Raw genomic sequence first — 22141 nt, forward strand, 5'->3', positions numbered from 1 at the left:
ATTTTTTAAAAACAATGCAAAGTCCAACATTATGAGGTCCTTAATAGGCGCCCCGATGAGCAGAAATACTTCTTTTCCTACAGTTTGTTTGTCTTGAGGGTACTGTAAAAAAACAGGACACATTTTGATTTTAAAAGCTTTTATGTTGCATATTATGTTGCTCAACTCTTGGCTTGTATGAAAGTGATATAGCTGATAAAGCACACAAGTGAATAAACGTTTCATGTTGCCATAAGTGACAAAAGAAATACTATGGTGATAGATACGACGAAACACAAACAAACCACCTGATACTTCTTGAGTTTGATAAGATTAGCAAGCCCACTAAAAAACAACACTGTGGTACAAAAACATAAACTGTATTTGCAACTCTGCAGTCATGCTTGTATGGAATTTTCACAAAAACATGCCAGCTCATAAATGTTCTCTTTCACTCTTGTCAAGCTACCAAGCATGGGACTGACCACACCCACAGCTGAGTCAAAACCTGTCCAACCTCAGCTCTCTTAATGTACAACCAGGAGCATAATATATGTTTTTTATGTTGCTGCTTCACTTTTGCTTAGCTTGGTTGTCTTAGAATTGTCAAAACTAAATGAATGATGTCGACTTTCCAGTCATTCCTGTCACTCATATACTAACTTGCATCTGTGTGTTGCAACATGCATTAGTCACTCTAGGGCTGAGAATCCGGAAGAGGAGGAATTTGATACTAGGAGGCGGAACTTAAGTGGGTAAATTAAAACTAGCTTAATATAAGCACAGTTCTCAGAATGTAATAAACACATGCCCCAGGATAACCAGGCAACATGACCTCCGTTTGGTGTTTTGATTTTCTGCTTTTCCTCTTCCTCCACTGTGTGTACAGTGAGGAGCCAGAGCCTGTGTTCAGAGCACAGGGCAACATTGTTGAGATGGGCTATTGTTTCGGAGAGGATTATATTGTTGTTTATAGATCTTCTCCGGAGGGAGACCAGCTGCTGGGAAACTCCTCATCAACCATCACACCTCCTGAAGACCTGGAGGGTCGCATCGGTGTCAGTGAAAATCAGCACCTGCTCGGGCTTCAAATCAGTAACCTCACACACATGGACTCTGGGATTTATCGGAGGGAATGCTGGAAAAACCAGACACTAATCACTCAGCACACACAGCAGCTCTCTGTGTGCAGTGAGGAGGTTGAATCTAAGGAGATCGTTGTGAAGGAAGAAGATAGAAGGACTGAGCTTCTGTGCAAGGCTTCCACTGATCTAGAGGGGACCACTGTGCGCTGGTACCATGAAATGCATCCAGATTATAAGTTAACACTTTTCCTGGATAGCAGTGTTTCACTGGAGCCTCTGGTGGAGGAGCTGCAGAATGTCATGGAGGTCAAAGACAGGGGGTCATTGCTTGTGCTTGACAACAGTGTATTAAAGAATATAAATCAATTTTACTGTCTTGTGAGCAAAGGTAAGCATTGCCTCAGCTTCCAAAGCATGCACCTACCAGACCATAGTGACAGCAGGGACATTTTTGCATCAAAAGGGGACAGAGTATTCTTAAAATGCCCCTCTGATGGTAATAACCAGCAATGGGAGACACCACTGGGGATAGTGAATGGTAGCAACATATTGAAAAATCACATGTATATATCAGCTGATGATAAAGACTTCTCACTGGTAATTTCTGCTGTCTCTGATGAACATTTTGGGGAATATTTATGCATCTCCTCTTCCCTTGAGATGCAATACTCACTGTTTTTTTGCCCCCAAAATCTATCCCAACAAAGACCTGGTGGTGAAGATAAGAGCATCTCACTAACATGTGATGTCGACCATGATGACTCAGAAAAAGTTAAGTGGTACCGCCAAAAAACATCAAGGGAATATGAACCTATTTATGACTCAGATGATGAGACTATTGCCATCCCAGAAGATCTGAGAGGGAGACTGACTCTGTCTGAGAATGGCTACTTGCTGACAATCTCCAACCTGAAGATGGAAGATGCAGGGGTGTACCGGTGCATTGTTTTAGGAGACCCTGAATTTCCAGTGGAGGGGGAGGAGGAGGAAGAGGAGGAGGAGGAGGAAGAGGAGGAGGAGGAGAAGGAGGAGGAGGAGAATAGGGTCTATGGTTCCGAATCTTATTATGATGAGGAAGACCAATACTGGCATGATTCAAATAAGTGCATCTTTAATCAGGAGACCACTTTGAGTTTAATCAGGACAAGGGCAGATGAGAAGTCAAGATCAGGAAAAGAGATTACAAAACCCGAAGCTACCCCCACACCTGACCTGCCAGAAGCCTCTAACCTTACTGCCATTGGGGCAGGAGTAGGAGGTCTGGTGGTGTTAGTGGCAGTGATAGTCACAGTGATTGTTTTAGTTAAGCACAAAAAAGCAGCTTCACAATCTAAACGAAATAAAAACAAGGACATGGATCCTAACTGTACTAAGAGGTTAACTGAAAATGATGTTTAACAGCTTTTGTAACATAGCTCCACAGCATTTTATATCCAACTGACATTAACTGTGCTAAAATGTTTTCATAAAACCAGTGATTGTGAAATGGTGGTTAACACTTTCACTTTCACATTTGTTCATGTAGAATATAATAGTGTGATATCCATTTGACTTGGGACTGAAAATATCATCTATGTTTCCAAAAAGAAATAAATGTCAGGCACAAAGTTTATTTTCAGATTTAAATATTGTTACATTTGTATTTCAACGCACAAGGCAAAGCAAGTCTACCTTGTTTCAAGCTTATCTGATAAGGCTGTGTTGTGAAAAAAACCGGTCAGGCTGCTTTCTTGTCAACAGAAAGTACCTAAAGCTCTGGAGTGGGAAAAAAAAATCCCAACAGAGTAACTTCATTGTGACACTGGAATTATTACTGTGGTGTACTGTGGTGTACAATTCAACTCCAGACATACCTTTTTTTAGACAGCAACACAAACATGTTGTCACCTATGGCCACCTGATGAAGGTACTAGTTCAATATTTACATACCTTCTAGCTCTGCTTTGGTCTCCACTAACCCCTGAGAAAAATATCTGATTCTTTAGTTGCTAAATATTCCACTTTGTTTATGAGCAAGTCATTGACTTGTTTGTATGATATTTGGTGCCAAGTGTGTAGTGAACAGCAGCTGCAGCTGGAAACAAGAGCTGTGACACTGAACCAAACCCATAAAGGTTTTGGTCATGAAACCAAAACAATTAACTTAATGATGCTTAAAATGTACTGTAGAGCTGAGAGGAGCTGCAGGGTTGATGCTAACTGTGGATTCGCCACTGCAAGTGATCCTCTTCACATTGCACATGATCATTTGATCAGCTGTTAATATGAAAATATTGATTAGACCAGCCTTAAAGAACAAACACGAGGTTTTAACTGGAGGGGTCATAGAAAAGACCATTATTCAAATTTATCTCAGTTTGCACAAGTTGTATTCAAACAACCACCAGCAAGATAACATGTGGTGCACTTTCAGATGACCTTCTTCACTCAGTGTGAAATGACCTCAGAGTTCTTTTAAATGAATTCCTCAAAAATTCTACTGAAGCAGGCATTTTTATTTGTTTATTTTATTTTATTTCTGTTTCTTTCTATTTTTTCAATGTAAGAAAGACCTAAGAGAATCAAAAAAATTAAAGGAACAGACACACGCTGTTACCACTAACTACTCTGATGTTTCCAAAAGGCTGGGGTGTGCTTTTTGACTATAAAAAGCCATGCAGAAAAGCAAGGATTGCACTTGACAAATGCACATTTATGTAACTCACTGCAATAATGAATTAATCCCTGCAGCAGCTCCTACATACTGAGCAGGTTTAGCAGTAAAGAGCTGCAGAGTGAACATCAGTTTCCATCTAATATTGCAGTTTTATGTTTGACAAATATGCCATATATGTATTACCAAATTGTGGGCGGCTGCCACAGTGTCATGGTGTAATGCAAAGCTAGGCTACCTGATGTAATGGTTCATGATCATGGAATTTAATTGTGAATTGAAAATTCGGTTAGAAGAGCTTCTTAACTGAGAGGACACTTTTCATTCTTGCATTCTGACTGGGCTCTTCATGTAATCAGTAATGTATTCACAGTTAACACACAGTAGTGGGCAGGTGGTTTATCTGTGGAAGGTTAAACTTCGAGCTCCTTCAGAGTGAGGCCACAGTGAAACCAGATTATTGTTAAAAATATATGAGTGCATCACAAAATGCAATGCAAAGTGTCAAGCGTCACTATCCTGACCTGGTGCACACAGAAATAATCTGCATAGCTGCTATTTGTCTCATTTACTCAATAGCTGCAGGTTGTTGAACTGATCAATAAATTTGGTTTGCAAATGTAACTCTATAGTGTTTTCACTCATTTATCCTTGAATAGTGAATCACGCTTATCTTGTGAAGTGGAAGTGTTTATAAAATGATTTTACAAGATGCTAAAGTCTTTATAAATGTATCATCACAAATAGGTTCAGTGCTAGCTGTTTCATAACCTGGAAGGTGATGCTGTAACACTAGAATGCAAAGATGAAACAATTGATTCAATTAACAATGTGATCTATTTGGTAATTCATTGTTTCAGTATTGTAAATAATCAAATGCACTAATGAAATAGTTTGGCATTTGGGTTTTAATGCAAATTTTTTATTGCCTAGATTCAAATGAGAAGGCTGACACCACTCTTGTGTCTTTACAGTAAATATGAAGCTGCCTTTATGTTAGACTGGAAACACATATAATCCCACTCACCACCCAGAAAACACTTTTCTGAAACATTACACCCACTGGCCACTTTATTAGGTACACCTGTACAGTCGTATTCAATTCAATGCAACACTTCCACCTTAACAACTGTGTTTATAACGCTCAAAGAGTCTCAATTTTTGGTGAAATTATCATAAATGTATAAATTCATTTATATGTTTATTATTGAGGTCATAGTTAAAGGTGAATAAGCATATTTCCAGAATAAGTCAAGTTATTCCTTTACAACTGGCCAAAACACCATAAGAAGACTTTAGCTAAGGTCTCCAATCAACTTCTAATGGTGCCTCTATGATGCTTTATTATATTTGATATACAGTAGAAGTCAAACCACAGATTGCATAGTGTAGTGGTTAGCAATAAAACAAGGCTCCAGAGGTGATATGTAATAGAACCGTATGTAGTTCATATAGATATTATTTGGGTTAGTTGTGTAAGGATGTAAGGCTGAGCTAAGCGTGTATGGAAGCTTGATCTGTTTCTCTTCTCTTGCTCAAGCAGGAATATCTTGGGCTGTGTCCCCCTTGTTTAGCCTATGGGTCAACATCCTGAGTGACTTCCTCCTCAGATAGGGAATGGATATATTGTAGCTGTAGCCTTACGTGAACTGTTCGTGTGCTCTGTTCAGATTTAGAAAAAGGAAATGTGCGCTAGGTCAATGTGACCTAGAAGTTCATGTACTGGACATTTCTAGATAGTGCTCGGAAGCAGGGCTGTGAGGGTAGCTGGCATGGGACCGCGTCTTCATGGCTCCGGCCATGGAGGACTGTGTGAGTATGAGCAGATAAAAAGCTGGGTTAGAGCAGAAGAAGGGAGAGAGAGGATGACCATGCTACCGTGAACAGTGTACCACAAGCCTGGCCTCAGAGGGCCGGGGGGCAAACGACGACTGACAGGGGAACCGACTCGGGACCGACATCAAATGGCTTGACTGACTGGTGCTCTGACAATCTTCTTATGCTTTATCTATCACATTGCAGGAGGAGAGTCTCTGTTCTCTGATCTATGTTCTCTGTTCCCTAACTACAAGATTATGTGTTTAAATACTACTCTATTCAGAATAATTGTAATATTAAATGATCCTTTAAATTGGGATGGTTTGTCTGAATTAATTTAGTCGGCATCACACTCTAGCCACGACAATAGTCAGAAGGCTCAAAATGCAAACACAGAGCCAGCAACAAGTTGCAATATTGATAAGAATATTTTGTGTTGTTTATTTAGTAAATAATGATTTTCTCTACCTTCAGATTTTGCTTTCTTAATTGCAACGTTACAAAACTGCTGCATTCAGTTGAAAAAAAAAATCATATTGCCACCTCTCAAACTGGCATAAAATAGCTTTAACAATGTATATATATTTGTTCTAATGTTTGTTGACCAAAGGTCATTAAGTAGCGCTGGTGTCTTCTTGAAGCCTTCCATCTGTAAAATGATCTGGAGCTGTTGTGTTTCAGCAATATTTTCAGCTGCCAGGTTTTGTTACTCCCACACATGTAACCTTTTTGAGCCCTGATAAATATTTATGTTCCACAGCAGTGCCAATACAGCCAAAGAAGAAATATGGTTTCCCTATTTGCTCAGCTGGTATATATAAAACAGTTTTATTCCATCTTTGTTTCTAATTTCATGCCAATATCTAATACCGCAGCTGCAGTGAACAGGTGGGCTTTCTGCAAGGTAAAGTAGAAAATCTCAAACCAATTGTTTGCCTGTTGATGATATTATCTGTTCTTATTTCTAGAAAAGAGATTAAAAATTCAATGTTGCTGTCTTTTAGGTTTCCAGGTTTGTGCTCTCTGTTAATATTTCCTTCCGGCCCGCAGTTTAATAACCCCTGGATGAAGCTTTTAATAAAATTCACCCACAGTGTTACAAATTCATGGGCTGAAAACATGGCAAGTTTATGACAGTGTCAGATTTGCAGGGTTGAGCTATGAGTCAGAATCTTGACCCTCAGCCATCAAGGTCATGTTTTGATTTCAAAATAAAATATAGTTTTACATTTGTGATTGTGAATATTCTCAGGACAAAGTGTTGAGTGTCTGTTGGCAAAAGAATGGCAGTCAAATCTGATATCAAGCTGTAGCTGACACTTTGATACAAAATCAGGGACTTTAACAGACCTTTGTTTCAACTTGTAGGTTTGCTTTACATACACTCCTTCACAGGCTTGACTGATGGAGACACAAATTTGGAAGAAGAACAGCTGTGCAGTGCTCTCAGGTGTAATTAAGAAAAGGGCTGGGTTGCACAGAAAGGCCCTCCGAGGCCCGACAGAGCGCCGAGGAACAATCATGCTCAGAGAATAGCAAGATCCAGAAGCAGGCTTCCTTCAACTTGTTACAGTCAGACACTTTAAAACGAGCTGCTTAATTGTTGAGGCACCGCTCAGACCATCTGTATGTGTGGGAAGGTGTGTTGAGCTGTGAGTGCATGTCTGTCTCAGTGTGTGCTGCATGTGTGCTTGAATTTAAGCAAAATGTGAGCCATCGTGATGACAGAGCAGAACTAAAGTTAGGAAAGTAATCAATTAAATCAGCCAGGAAATTGTGCTTGGAAATGTTGTAACTCTGAGTCTCTTGTGTTCACTTAGGCTCATACAACCTCTGCAGAACACATCAAGATGCGTGACTAGACTCCCAGTTTGAAGATTATCTAAAGTTGTCTCTATCTTTCACTCACACACACAGGTCAGTTTCTCTCACCAATGCAACAATCAAAATCACAGCTGGCAGGTGTTAGAATGATCTCTCCTTGGCTAACTCCCTCCCAAGGCACCTTTTTCTATCAGGAGGCTATGTTCTGTGGAATCAGCACATCTGCTTGAAGCTCCCTGGTGGCTGCCGGACTGAGCCTGCTGAGACCCGATCTGCTGTAATTTGCCAGGCCCATTAGTCTCACAAATGCAATGGCTGCGAGCCCTGTGAGTGTAAAGCAGTTGGTGGGATAAAGAGCAAGAGAGATAAAAAGAGAAAGAGGGAGAGAGTGGGTTACCAGAGTGTCTGAGAGTGTGTGATGCGTTGTGCTAATGGCACCAATTATGCACCAGAAAGCACTGCTGATGGGCTGGTTTCACAGCAAAAAGTGCTAGGGGAAAAACAGATGCAGGAGGCCTTTAGGTTAAAAAACAACAATGACAAAGATGTTAGAGACATGAGGAAGCTGAGCCTCTTGGGGCTTTTCTTTCCAAACAGCAGTATGCTCCCAATGCAGACATGTGGAGGTGTCCGGTTGGATCACAGACCCAAAGAAATGAATGCAATATTTTCAGAGCCAGTCCAAGCAAGACCAGGGCTAATCACATGCTCTTAATAAAACCGACTTCCCCATGGAAGTCTTGAAGACTTTACGTAAATTTAATTTGAAGTTTGTTAATCTAGAAAGTAGTGGACATGCGCCTGAGTTGTTGTGACACTCTGTCAGACAGTAAAAGTTCAAATCCCCTGTGTGATGAAGGTGTCAGAGAACAGAACGTGCACCACAAGTCATTCTGTCATTCTGTTTTGTTAATCCTCTGGACTGACTGTGCTCATTGTGCGTTGTTTACAAGCAAAAATCTATTTACCTGTCATTTTATGTGTTATATTAATAAAGCAAAACTTTTTTCAGTAACTAGCAGCGTAAAGAATAATTATTTTACAAACAGTAATAATATCACAGTTACTAATCCAAGTAATGTTGCATAACTGCATTGCTTGAATGCCATTTAACTGGGGCTGTTTTATTACGTATATGTGCATATGGGCAGGTTCACACCAGCTAACAGCCAAAAAGCTAAACGAAGGATGGAGAAGGACAAGAGGCGTGCTTTCACCATCTGGAGGTATTGTCATTATTCTGAGTTTATCTCAGTCAGTGATGCAAAAAACACTGTTGCCATAAACTTTGTGTGAGCAGCAAAATGCTTTCAATAGTAAAAAAATATTTGCAGTTAATTTATTAAAGAATCTGGAATGGCAGCACAGCAAACATGACACTGGCCCTGGCAGATAGACCTGTACTACCACTGAAAAATCCATTTCAACCAAACAAAAGAAGTTGGCTTCACAGCAGGAAACACTAATGGACAGATGTTAAATAGAAAAGATTTGAACAAGCTTGTTGCTGGGTACATTGTTACTCATTACCAGTGTTAGCTTAACGTCAAAAGCTTTTAAACTATTCACTGGATCAGCGCTTGCACTGTGGAGCACAGCAAAGCCACCATGTAGAAGAATCAGAGGCAGGCACACATATGGTGTCATGGGTGCAGCGGTAGAACACACTCATTCATCTTATAAACTGCTTGGCTGTGTCATAACCACTGTGACAGATAATGCATCAAAAATGTTTCAGCCTGTTGATTCAAAGTCAGCCTCTGAACTGGATGAAGAAGACAGTGATAACAGATCTCACACTGATGCTAGTGGTCAGTTTACTTATTTTTAATGAGTAACATGTTATGAGTACTTTTTCAAGTAACTCACCCAACAGAGATCATAAGGGAACATTTTGTCAAGAGAGGAGGGCTAAGCAACCAGCTAGACATGAAAGTGGCTTGTCTGCTATGTAAGAAGCAAAATTAGCATCTTCAGTGGGGTCTGGGAAAACCTTTAAAGCCGGGAGAAGCTTTAATTCGGTTGAATGGTGCTGAGCTAAAAACATGCATACAGCGGGTAATTACAAGTGTTTGCTCAGTGGCAGAATTTTTTTTGGCACACATCAGGATCCAGCAACACAACAGCAGAGCTGACTTGTTCACTCATGTGCAGATGCTGTCATGTAAAGCTGAAATTTAGAAAAGGGGAGCTCTCCGTAGACAGGGAAGTGAAAATGAGACCATCTATATTCAAGCTCTCTTTCATTCAAAAACAATCACACAGCCAGAAGAGCTACAACTTTGATGCACAGATGGTGTATGTAAACTTTCCCATTCCCCTCCTTCTCATGCTCTCGTCCGGTAATGTCTCTCTCATTCCCTACGTCCAGCATTCTTCCTTTCTCTCATCATCCTGTGTGTCACTGGATTTCTCTCACCCTGCCTGCAGAGAAGCACCTCGGCTTACTCACCGTCCCGCCTAAATTTAATAAATGGAGCCTTGTGAAATTGACGAGCAGGATGGGAACACCACGGCTGGGTAAATGTTAGCTGAAAGCTTTGGTTCTGTAATTTGGAGCTTTCATAGAAAACAACCAGCGAAGGGATTGTCTATGGGTAAGACAAATTCATTGCTTCCTCGTCTCCCTAAATGGCTCACTGAACAAGACAGCAGAGGCGAGCCGGGTCAGGAGTTCTGTGGGCTTCAGTATAACAAGCAATCAAACTGACTCCAACACTAAGTCTGATTGGGGTTAGCATTGGTGAATTCAATCATGACCTCGTATTAACAGTCAAGAAAAAGAAAAACTCCATATCCATTAGAAAAACAAGTGGGGAAAGCTTCACCATTTGTGTCGACCTTCTAAGTGATTGAAAAATGAGAGCAGAAATCACATAAAAATCAATCTTCTCATCTAGTTCTCAGCAACACAGTAAATTAACATATTTCCTTCAGAAATTGTAATCTTTGTCTGAATGTAATAACACACACCGGCATGGTGTTATTACTGTCCAAGCAACAGTATTTCTGAGAAGTTCTTAGGTGTTGCCAGTGCAATGCCAGTGAAAAGTAGAGAATGTGTGCTGGTGTGCCCTGTGTGGTTGTTTGCTGAATTAAATTTAGCTGTCTCTGCTGGCATACTAGTGGGTGAAATGAGATTTATTTTCACCTGCTTATTGCACTTATGGCGGGGGAGAGCTGAATAAAAGGGGCTCCTTTTTCCCTCCCTCAAATGAGATGGAGTTTATAGAAAAACTTGCTTTATTCCACAGGCAGAATTACTCCCTTAGATAACTTCTGTGAGACCTGCTTTCTCTTTATGTCAAGCTGACTGACAAATAATCTGACTGATGGATCACATCTTTAAAAGAGAGTAGAAGGTGAAGAATTTGGCATGCAAGCCCAGATATTGAAAATCAGTCTGTGAGCTATGGAGACAAGGTTATCCTGAACAGTGGAGAGATTTCAGCAGAGCATTTTCATCCACTTTATGATGAAAGGCTGCTGTCATGTTAAAGATCTGATATGAGGTGGATCATAGAGATATGGTGCAGACAGGGTGCAGATTGTTGATGATGGTTGTGGGAAAGGAAAATGAAAGGCCCTCTGAATCTCTAATGCACAACTAATTTTGTGCTCTTTGGCATGTGTTATGTGGTGCAGAACAAGTGTGGGTATAGCTAAACAGCGAGGCCTGTGGAGGATTCAGTTTCTGCTCAGAGAAAAATCTACTTATTCTTATTGCCTGTTTCAAATCTCACCAAGAAGGTGTGGGGGCGTTCGGCTGCTCAGAGCCGAAGAATCTATGCTGTTGTAGGCAGAGAGAGAGCTCAGTGCTGAGATGCGTGGAGGATAGGACACTCTTGTATCACTCACCAGGCATTCTTGGCAGCTTGTTGTCTTTTGTGTGGTAAAACCTTTGACTGGTAATGTGCCTGAACCCTGTATCATCAGAAAAGACTTGTTTTGCATCTGCATAACATCCAGGCCCCCTTTTTTTTTTTTTTTTTTTTGGCTGGGATATGTTGGAATGGTGCTTGTGCTGGCAGTTTCATGCATGATCCCACTGCTGATGTCACAATCCTCCCTGTAAAGGCTACAGTGAGCGCATCACACAGTTATGCACGTCACGCACCAGTTCTACAGGAAATGTGTGTTTCCTTTTCTGAGGCTCCAATTTCTGCCTATCTTTGCTTTGGCACATTCACGTGTAGTACTTAAAGAGTTCAAACACCTGGTTAAAAGGCAGAAAAGTGGGAACAACTGAAGACACACTGAGGGAAGGTTTAAGGCTTCTAATGCTTTGGCATCACAGATGGTGTCAGAAGATGTACATGGCAACTGAGATGCTGGAAAGACAGCTACATTATTTCACCAATTTCTTTGAGAATCTCAGTAAAGACACACTCTAGCCAGCATGACTCTGCCACAGCCTGAGATGGATGCAATAAACAGCAAAATGGACCCCCATTCCTAAGAGTAATGGAGCTGTCACTGGTTAGTTCTGACCCAATAGTAACCCCCCTGGGGTGATGGTATGGCACCCATCTCTGCACACAGCAGCAGGTGAGGGAGGGTGGGCCACATGTCTGATGATAGCAGTCATCCTCACTGGGAAATGGGAAAAAATAGAGGTCACTGTAATCTCATGGGAGAAGTGTGGTATTGCATTATGGAGATGGAAATCTTACACACTCACATTGTGAGGACTCAGCCTTCCATGTGGGGACCATGTAAATGATTGAATTTTAGGTCGATGGCTTTGTTTTATGTTTAGGGTGAGGGTAGGGTCATGTGAGTACAGTAGTGGCTAAGGTGCTATAGATGAATTATTTCGGCGCGTCCTCACAAGTATAGAAGGACAAGTGTGTATGGGGGGGGGTCTTGTTTTTCAATACTTAAGTGGCATAAAATCCATGAGTTACTATCTTCGTGCAGACCAGAAGTCACTTTTGGGGACTGGAGACTGGTCGGTTTGTCGACTTTTATGAAAATGATGGGTGTAAGGTTAGAGCAAGTGTCAGCTTTGGTTAAGTATTAGGGTTAAGGTTAAGTGTTAGGCAAGTAGAAGTTCTTGTTAAGGTTAGGGTAAGTCTCCTGGAAATGAATGTAAGTCTATGTAGGGACTGGGTGAGTGACAAAAACAAGGATGTGTGTGTGTGTGCCATCCTTTTGGGGACCAGAAGCTAGTCCCAGCAAGGAAATCACTGAATTTTAGGGTGGCAACATGGCTTAGGGTTAGGATGAGATTAGGTTAAGTGTTAGGTGTTAGGCAAGTAGTGATTATGGTTAAGGTTAGGATAAGTCTACAAGAAATGAATGTAAGTCAATGTAAAGTCCCCACAAGGAAGGAAAACACAGCGTGTGTGTGAATACCCACGGAGACAGTGACAGAGAAGGAGGAATGACAGTCTTATGTTCATGTGGGATGCTGAAGTTGATTGTTGATGCCTGGCCGGGGCTGATGAACCCTGTCGGCACTAATATGGGAATTCTGTTCCTTTTATAACAGCAGAAGCAAGATCACATTTTATTTGTTCTGAGAGATATGCCATTGTGTTCATCCTACTGTATTCAATGCCTGTTAAGATCGCATTTCCGATAATGCAACGTACTTTACAGCATCAGACCTGCCTTGCATGGCAAGGCAATCGCGCATCCAATCTAGAGACAGCTTCAGTAGCCTGTGTGCTCTCAGGAGGAGTGAGACATGCCTTCTCGCTCAGCCTGCTCCCCATCCATGGCGCATCTCCAGCTCTGAATCCACTTCGGCTCTCGATCCTCCGCTTCACACACACGCACGCATTCACACACATATTATTACAAATGCAGCGTGGAAGACTGGATCTGTCGGAGAAACCCTATCTAATTGAGCGCGCTGGGGGTAAGGCATCATTTTTTTATTCATCCGTTGTGTATTTTACGCACAGCGAGCGGTAGCCTGCTTAACTGTTTTCTCACAAACTAGATTAGACAGTTTATAAATTATAACGAGGAAATGGGAGTAAAAACCGAGGATTTCTCTATACAACATCTAAAAGTGTGTCTACTGCGCTCAGTGGTGAGTTTGTAGTGATTCTCGTCCTATACTATAGTTTTGTGTTGGTGTCTGTTTATTTCACTGTTCTAAGATTTATACAAAGCCTACAACAGCTGTTTATCAAATTATAACCTTAGGGGAAGGGATGTGGATGCAGTCTGTACTGCTGTCCAATCACTGTTAGTTTATTTTCTGTTTTAAAATGGAAATGTGTGCTGTTCATCACTGTAACAATCACGAAGACTCGCGCTACCTTATCGTGAAGATAACTGACAGAACAAGCTCCAAAGTTGCTGCCATTTCTATTACTAACCCTTATGTATTATATTTTAATCATTAATTTCATTATTGTTAAACTTTATTTATATATATAGCCTATTCATCTTTCATTTTTCACTTAAGCAGCCCGTGCCACCCACCCTCCATCTCTCTGCACTGTTTGTCAATGAGCCACACAGTGAGAGCAAACCCACTGTTAGCAAAGGAAATATTCACCAACGGATAAGATCAGATGAAGTGTTGACTCTTTTTCTTAATTTTTCCTTTTTCTTCTCTCAGTGCTTTTTCTTACTCTGTGTGTGCGTGCTGTAGGAATTACAGTATGTAGAACAAGTTTCATCTTCTCTCTTATCACAGGAGCTCTTCTGTAGCCCCGAGTCAGATGCAGCTTCTCAGCTCTCTGCCTGTGTGTGTGGTGTGGCTTAGAGAAATGGAAAGAGAAGGGGAAAGATGGATAAAGAGATGGAGAACAGAGAAGGAAAGACTAACTGGAGACTTGAAAGTCCCCCTGGGGTCACTCAATTCTCCGTTTTCCAAGGCTGATCAGGAGGCTTTGCCAGTAAACAGCCTCACTCAGAGGATCTGTGAACATACCAACCTGGTTTAATAGAAAAATCTTCAGCTCTGTCACATCCCTCAATCACTGGCATCCCAAATCCCTCAGTATCACCTTCAGCACTAAGTTCTAACTTCATTTTGTTGCCTTTATTTTCCACAGAGGAGGCTGCCTTTCCTGTACCATGCACAAATGTCATGATCTCTCCAACACGTTTGCTGCTAGCTATGTTGTCTCAGCAGCAGCAATGCATGTGTTCACCAAATTTACAACTCAGGCTTGCCAGAGGAGCATGCAGTGCTTGCTTGATCCTGTCCTGGAGGCTTTTATTCCCTGTATGTGCAGCTATTGTATGAGGGATAACAAAAGCAGAGACCATTTGAAGCCTGCAGTCCCCTTCCAGCTGTTTACAGAATGTCTATTATTCCTGGTGTGAGTCCCAGCACAGGAGGAGTTATAAGCCCTGGAGAAAGGAGGACTTGCAAATCAAATTGCTTGAATGCATTAAAGCATCTGTCTTCATTCTCCAGAGGGCAGCAGGGTGTGTAGCAGAGGCGGTTTCAGCTGTGATCATGGTGGTGGGGGTGGGGGTGGGGTTGTCCCTGAAGAATCATACAGTATGGTCCTTGGTTAGCCAGCTGTGCCATACATGTAGGGAATGGATGGCAAGTCTGTCAAACAGGTTTTCTTCTTTTTTAGAGATAGTAAGAAGCTTGGTCAAAGTTACTCATTATCTGCAGTCATTCACACTTATGTCTCTGCTTTCTCTTCAGTACCTTCTGTCCTTAAAGAGATGTAAAATATTTTTAAATTTGTCCTGACACAAGGCAAACGATATAGTGTCCCAATTTTCTCTCATCCTGTGCACAACCACTAGCCTGAGAAACAAAGTTTCTCCCTCCGATGCGTTAATTCTGCAGTTGATGTTTTTAGCCGTATTCAAACAGAATGGTTCATGATGTAAGCTTGATTTATTTCCCCCTCACCCACAGAGTAAATGTATTTGGTTTTGCGCTGTTTGTGATTAATGGAACATCAAAAGCCGATCTCAGCCCAGTGTGATACATTCCTGAGGATATGAGTCTGCCAGGGACACATAAACATCATTAATGAACAAGATGCATACTGGGGTGAGATAGAATGACAGAAAGAGGCTGAGGATGCAAACAGGAAGGCAATATTTATTTTTGTCAGTATATGATGTAGATTTACCTGTGGTTTGGATGATGATTGCCTCTGTGCAGCCACTGTGAGTGATGGAGAGACGGTTTGTGCAGAGGCATCTTATATGATTCATCAGTAAGGACAAATGGATGGCAGCGCCTTTTTTTCTTTCTTTTTCTAAATCCATTTGGAAAATCACATTTCCCTTTGCTCTTTCATGCCCAATGGCAAAGAACTCACAAGTGTATAAAGGAAACTTCTATGTGAAGACAGCTATATTTGTCTGGGTATGTATTTCTCTGGGCATAGACGCTTAATTGCCCAGAAGAGAGGACGCAAAAATGAAATGCAATTATGCAACTATATGCATGGTATGTTGAATAACAGAGTTGTTGTTGATAGGGACATTACTGCTGACATTTTCCATAAGAGGTCTGACCTTCTAGTCCTGTTTTTTCCCAGAACTTCACATTCTGAACCTTTAAAATTCATATTCAAAGTACTTACACTGTATGTTAGAAATGCTTTAAGGTGCTGTCTGTTTGCACTCGTTGTGCAAAGAGCAAGCTTATCTGCAAACTTTTGCTAAACATATCTGCCTTTAAGGAATAGTTCATCATTTTGGTACATATATTTATTTACTTGCTATTATGGAGGTACAACAAGCAACTGGATAGCTTAGCTATGTATGAATACTGGAAATAATGCAAAACAGATAGCCCATCTCTGGCTGAAAGGAAGAAAAATAAATTAACACGTTATACCTCATTTGTTTAATTTTTGCATAACAGAAGTGCAAATTGTCAGTTTTATACTTCTTTGTGAAGAGAGAGAGAGACAGATAACTTGTTGCATCTGCTATCATATTTACTTGACAGACATGTTGATCTTTTCATCTAAGTCTCAAAAAAGCAAATAAGAATATTCCTTAAAACTATTAATTTCTTCACTTAAAATACTTGTACTGCTACTAGAAAATGCTGTTATAGGAATTGAAGGACAAAAGTTCTGAACTAGCATATGACATATACTTTTCTTTCCACTGTTGAAGCGCCCTTGAGCAAGGCTGCCCCCTGCTTCAGCAAAGGCCACACATCAGTAATTAGTAGAGGGATGCAGGTGTAAATGTGTGAAAGCTACACAAGCTACATGAAGCTGACAAAATGCTTTAAAATGAGCTCTCATTGTGTGTGCCTCTCTGCCTCCTGGTGGCATTAGTGCGAAAGATGTAGAGCCAGAGGTGTAGGCAGAATGGAGTGCTCCTGGAAGACGGTGCTGCTGCTGGTGTGTGCATCTCTGGGGATCCAGTACACAGCCATCCGCACCCTGAGGGACTCACTGTCTGGACCCTGTCAGGGAGCCTACCGCTGCCAGAGCAGACACCACAGAGGTACGCCTCACAGACACTGCAGATTGTCCCAGATTGTAGGTGTTTATACAGTAGATATACAGTATACTCATGTTTAATACATGCTGTAAGAAACATCCATTTTTCAAAATTCACCTGTATTTGGTTGAGCAGCAGCAGAGGGCTTTCACAAACACCCACTCAACACTTGGCAATACTGATGAAGTTTGTTATATTTTAACAGTTTGGAGAAAAGCTTTGTGCAAAGTCATGCCATAAAGACAGAGACAGCATTAAGAATCAAGCTGCAGATCATTAAATGAGGGAATTCCCAGCAAGTGGGGACAACAGAGGAATTAAATATGTGTGATTTTATTTTACAATTATCTTCCAATTTATCTCCATTAATGCTCTCTCAGAGCACAGCTGTAGCTCACAGCTCCTGTGGACAAAAGTAACCTCCCTTTTGCAATCAACTCCTCATCAGCAGTAATTACACGTTAGCTATTTGCACTATATTTAGAGATCCGCCATTTCATAAACCCCCCTCAGTAGCCACCAGCAGACAAGCAACTTACTCTGGCATGTTTACCCTCTAAATTATTAAAGCTTTACTGGCTTGATTCAGTAGTTTACTTTCTCCCGAAGTCATGATAAAAAATGGACTCACTTTCACTTTTATGTGCTAAAATACATCTTCCGAAAAATGTGGAATAACTTTTCTTTAACCAGAACTTGAAACTAGAAAATAGGTAATCAGCTTGTGTAGTATGTTATTTAAAGTTATTATTTAGATTATTAAAAAGATTATGATGAAACAAAGCATATATGGTTTTTGTTTTCTTTCTTCGAGACTCCAAATGGAGAGCCTTGTGCGATGACAGTTGGATGCCTGTGGAGTCGCCTCGGAAGCACATCCTGCTGTTTGCCACCACACGCAGCGGCTCATCCTTCACTGGGCAACTCCTCAACCAGCACCCAGGGATCTTCTATGTGTTTGAGCCTCTCTACCATGTCCAGCAGGCCTTCACTAATTCCAGCAGCAGGGTGCGTCACACCCTGGACCGCCGAGCCCTCCTCGGAGCATACAGGGACCTCCTCCTCAATCTGTACACTTGCGACCTTCACTTCATGGAGAATTACATCCGTCCGGAGCCTCAGGACCATGTCACGAGCTCTTTTTTCCGCCGAAGCTCCAGCCATGCTCTCTGTTCTCCTCCCGTGTGCCTAGAAAGAGGGGAAGTAGTAGTGGTCTCTGATCTCCCTGATGAAATCTGGTGTCCAAAAAAGTGTGGGGCCCTTAATCTCACTCTAGCCTCTATGTCATGTCTGTCAAAAGGACATATAGCCATAAAGACTGTGCGGGTTCCTGAGGTGAAGGACCTGCGCACCCTGACTGAAGATCCACGTCTGGATCTGAAGATCATCCACCTGGTGAGAGATCCCAGAGCCATCCTTGCCTCGCGCATGATGGCATTTTCAGATCAGTTTCGCGCTTGGAAAATATGGAACGCCACAGGACGGCAACCTCGATACGTGGACCTTTCGCAGATCACCAGCACCTGCAAGGACATGTCGGCCTCTGCGGAAACAGGCCTGCGGAGACCGACGTGGCTGAGGGGACGCTACCTGCTGGTCCGGTATGAGGACTTGGCATTGAACCCAACAGACAAGGCCAATGAGATCTATAGGTTTGTAGAGCTAGATATGGAGGACAGGGTGCAGACGTGGATCGCAAAGAACACCAACGCTAACATGTCGTCTCCGCCCGAGTGGAGCTACAGGTACTCCACCACCAGAGACTCCAGAGTGACGGCGGAGAGCTGGAGACTCCGTCTAGGCTTTGACATTGTCAGAACGGTGCAAAATTTGTGCAATGACACTCTGGCCCTGCTGGGATACAAGCAGGTTCACTCTGCAGCCGAACTTAGAAACTTGTCCCACAGTCTAGTGGAACACAGGCTCTTTCAGTAGATTTGATTAAAGGTTAAAAAACACTTTCTCTTTCTTTATTTAATTATTTACTGTCATGATCCTGATGAAATGAATGTAATTTATCTTATTTGATCTACTGCCTAAGGTAATTTAATATTGTATTTTCACTTTTTACGGTTTTGTTAAATATATTAAAAGTGCCAAATTTCAAGCGTTTGTGACGCTGGAAGAAGTATTGATCCAAAAAGTCTATAGTGCTATACTATATATGTTCACTGAAAACTCCAGACATTATTAAGTTAGTAGCTTGTTTTCACTCTCATAAATCAGTTTTCTCATAATTTCAGCCTTACAGAGTTTAAATGAGAAAGTAAACACCTCAAAAAGTGATGCCCCGAAAGCATGACGCTCAAAAAGCAACAAGGATTTATCTGTTTACTGTAAAAAGAGATTTTTTTTAAAAACAAAGAAAAGGAAATTACAGGCCTTTACTTCAAAGTGTCTCTAATACCCTTTGTAAAAGGATTATATTGACATATGTCACTGGTAAGAAATCTTCACCAGTGCAATCTTCTGCACAGCAGATCTGTTTTCTGCGAGAGGATGCTGAAAATATGAGAATATGTTTGTTTTTCCTTCACTGTAAATACTTAAATGCTATAAATACTGAATAACTGTTGCAGTGCAAATGTGCCAAATGTTATTTACTGAATGTATTTGGACATTTTTGTCAGTGAAACTATACTGTTTATATTTTTTAGCCTTTTTAAAACAAATAATTCATATGTAAGTAATGCATATCACAGCACACTGCAGAAATCCTTTTACAACCATATTGCTTTGATGTATTTTTATATCATTTAATCCTGAGAAGAAAGTGAATAAGTGCTTGTGTTTGAGTGCTGAAAACACAGAATTGTGCAAATGTGTTGTCTTTTATCTTGTAATACCTCTGTATTTGTTTTGGTCTTCATCCACATTTCAATCCTGCTGGTGTGTCTGTAGTAACAGACATGTTTTTGACTCAAATGAACACTTGCTGCACACACTGTGTCTCATTCTGAGTTTAACTTGGAGCCTAAAAAGAATAATATCAGGATCATTCAGTGGTACCAGCTGTCTGTAGTGGAGTATAGTCAGAGATTAGACAGCTGCAGGTTCTCTGCCAGTTCCACCCTCTGAAATTGGTCTTTGTGTCTAAACAGAGGAGGGAAGTGCCATCTCCAGACACCAGCCCATTTATTTCCATGTAGAGCTGCTCTCTTGAGATAAATGCTGGAAGTAGTTTCTGAGGGAGAACTCATTGCATGAATCATAGACCAACCACTGACTGACTGTGATTTTCTTCCCTTTTAAATGTACGCATCACATCTTCTTATAGAGGCTCCAACTGTATAGCCCGCTGGGAGCCATGAACTTTAATACTTATGGCACTAAAGAAAGCCACTCCACAGTGAAGGAAAGTTTGCAATTTAAGTGGAATGGTTATGCATTTCTGTGAGCACTATTAAATCTGAGGTGAAATTGTCTCTTTAATAATGTATTTTTAGGCACCCAGTCCTCCCCATCCTTCCTGTAGCTGCCCTATAGCTGCTGACACCGGGGATATCTCAGCACAGCCCAAAGAATTGATCTACATCCAACTGAGGAGAAACAGGATTTAAGACACATGGAGCAAAGAGCTGCCATCTTCCTTTGAACTTAATCTGCAAGGCTACACAAACTGGCCATAAAGCAAAGCTTTATGACACCCAGGGAAATGTGCTTCACTGGTTGCTTGACCCCCACCCCTACGCTCAAAGCTGCAAGTGGCCTGAGTCAGCCATCAGCTAATTAGCCATTTCTTTGTAATCAATACTGGCAATACATTCCTGTCTCCTTAACTATGTGCTGATAAATTTAGGTCTTATCAATACTAGTAACAAATATTGTATGAGGTGCATGCTGATATTGGGAAATGCCAAATAGCACACAGTTTAATCTACACCAGTGGATTGTAGCCTTTTTGTTAGACGTACAGCTGTGCTAGATGAACTCAAGGGCCCCTTTCACTGTTTATTTCTGCCATGATCCATTACTTTTAGCTCTTTTGTTTTAATCTAAGATATTTTATCATTCATCAATGACTTTTTTATTTTGAGTTGTTCACAATTACCTCCATTTAACCATCATTTCTATTATAATTAATTTTAGCAAGCTAGTGATCCATCCATCCATTATGTTTCGCTAATAGTTTGCTTGCTAACTAGTTTTAACAAACTCAGTTATGTTTATGTTATAGCTGATTTACTGTGTGAATATTTTTTTAATTCAAATTGCAAAATACGTTCAGATTAGTTCAATAAATCCACAATCTTTCCACTTACCTCCTGGCAAAAGCATAAGTACCTGTGGGATACATCTGTCCCCTGGCTGGGAATCACTGAGTTCTGCTGTCCAGACAGACAAACCAGAAGACAGAAGAGATGCAAGAGGAGCACACACACATTTATGGAATAAAATGTGCAAACCTGGATGTTAAAGGGTATTACAGGCGTTTTTAGTCTGTAACTGGAGAGAGCACAAACACATATCTGTAACACTGACAACTCCTGGGAAGCATGCAGGGCAACACTTCCTTCTTTTTACTGTTTTTAGAAACAGGCAAACATGTCTTGAATGTCTGTGTTATTTCCAGGTTTTCCACTATTTTATAGATGAAAGGCAACTAGATAGTAATGGACTGTGTGATTTGCATGTGTGGATAACAGAGAAAGAGAGGGGCTAACTTTACACATTTGATTTTTCTACCAGACTAATAAAGTAAAATGGCATGATGAACAGCTGTGTGAGGATGGAGACTGCACAATGCAAGCACAGTGGAGGAGGACAGTCCTCCTCAGGCGGAAAAGGTTATAGTTGAGAATTTCCTGTGCTCTCATCCACACTGTGAACAGCAGCAAACAAAAAGAGAGAGTGCAGGGATCAATAAAGAATCACATTAATGTAGCAGCTAATGTTGTGGCCACTAGGTTCATATTCAGTAGATGCAATTTGTCCTGTTTTTTTTTTCCTTTCTTTGTTACTTCAATATGGAACCTGCCACAGAATAGCTGAAAAAGTAGAAATCAAAACACAAACCCATGAACCAAATTTCATCTGCTGTTAAAATTCAAGACATGTGATTATCACAGCTTCACTGCTTAGTTTAACAACTCCAGGTCCCAGGCATCAAGGCGCAGCGTGAGCCAGCTTCCAGCAGTGATAAGCACCCCGTTGACCTTCCAGCACTGCTATTGTGTCAGTGGAATCAGCTCCAGTGAATAAACCACCCTCCCCTTTGTATAGGAGAGTATTGCTTTAAGAAAGGTCAGGGCCCGGTGAGAGCACAACACATAGCATATTGACAGCATGGCTAAAATCGCTTGAGAAAAGGTCTGTTGATGACCTAAGAAATATCACAGTGGAACATGCATTCCTCCTTTGTATCAAGGTTACA

The 22141-nt window shown here is 41.1% G+C and overlaps 1 protein-coding gene across 1 annotated transcript; it reads left to right on the plus strand.

Annotated features, from left to right (window-relative positions):
- The first annotated feature begins 12790 nt into the window (after positions 1-12790).
- LOC109961860 (carbohydrate sulfotransferase 1) lies at positions 12791-21928 on the plus strand. The gene is made up of 3 exons (XM_020603027.1): positions 12791-13225; positions 16599-16770; positions 17582-21928. The coding sequence occupies exons 2-3, from the start codon at positions 16632-16634 to the stop codon at positions 18700-18702; spliced, it is 1260 nt and encodes a 419-aa protein (XP_020458683.1). The 5' UTR covers positions 12791-13225; positions 16599-16631; the 3' UTR covers positions 18703-21928.
- The last annotated feature ends 213 nt before the right edge of the window (positions 21929-22141 follow it).

The sequence above is a fragment of the Monopterus albus genome, unplaced genomic scaffold (assembly GCF_001952655.1).
Source record: "Monopterus albus unplaced genomic scaffold, M_albus_1.0 scaffold59.1, whole genome shotgun sequence".
Classification (NCBI taxonomy): Eukaryota; Metazoa; Chordata; class Actinopteri; order Synbranchiformes; family Synbranchidae; genus Monopterus; species Monopterus albus.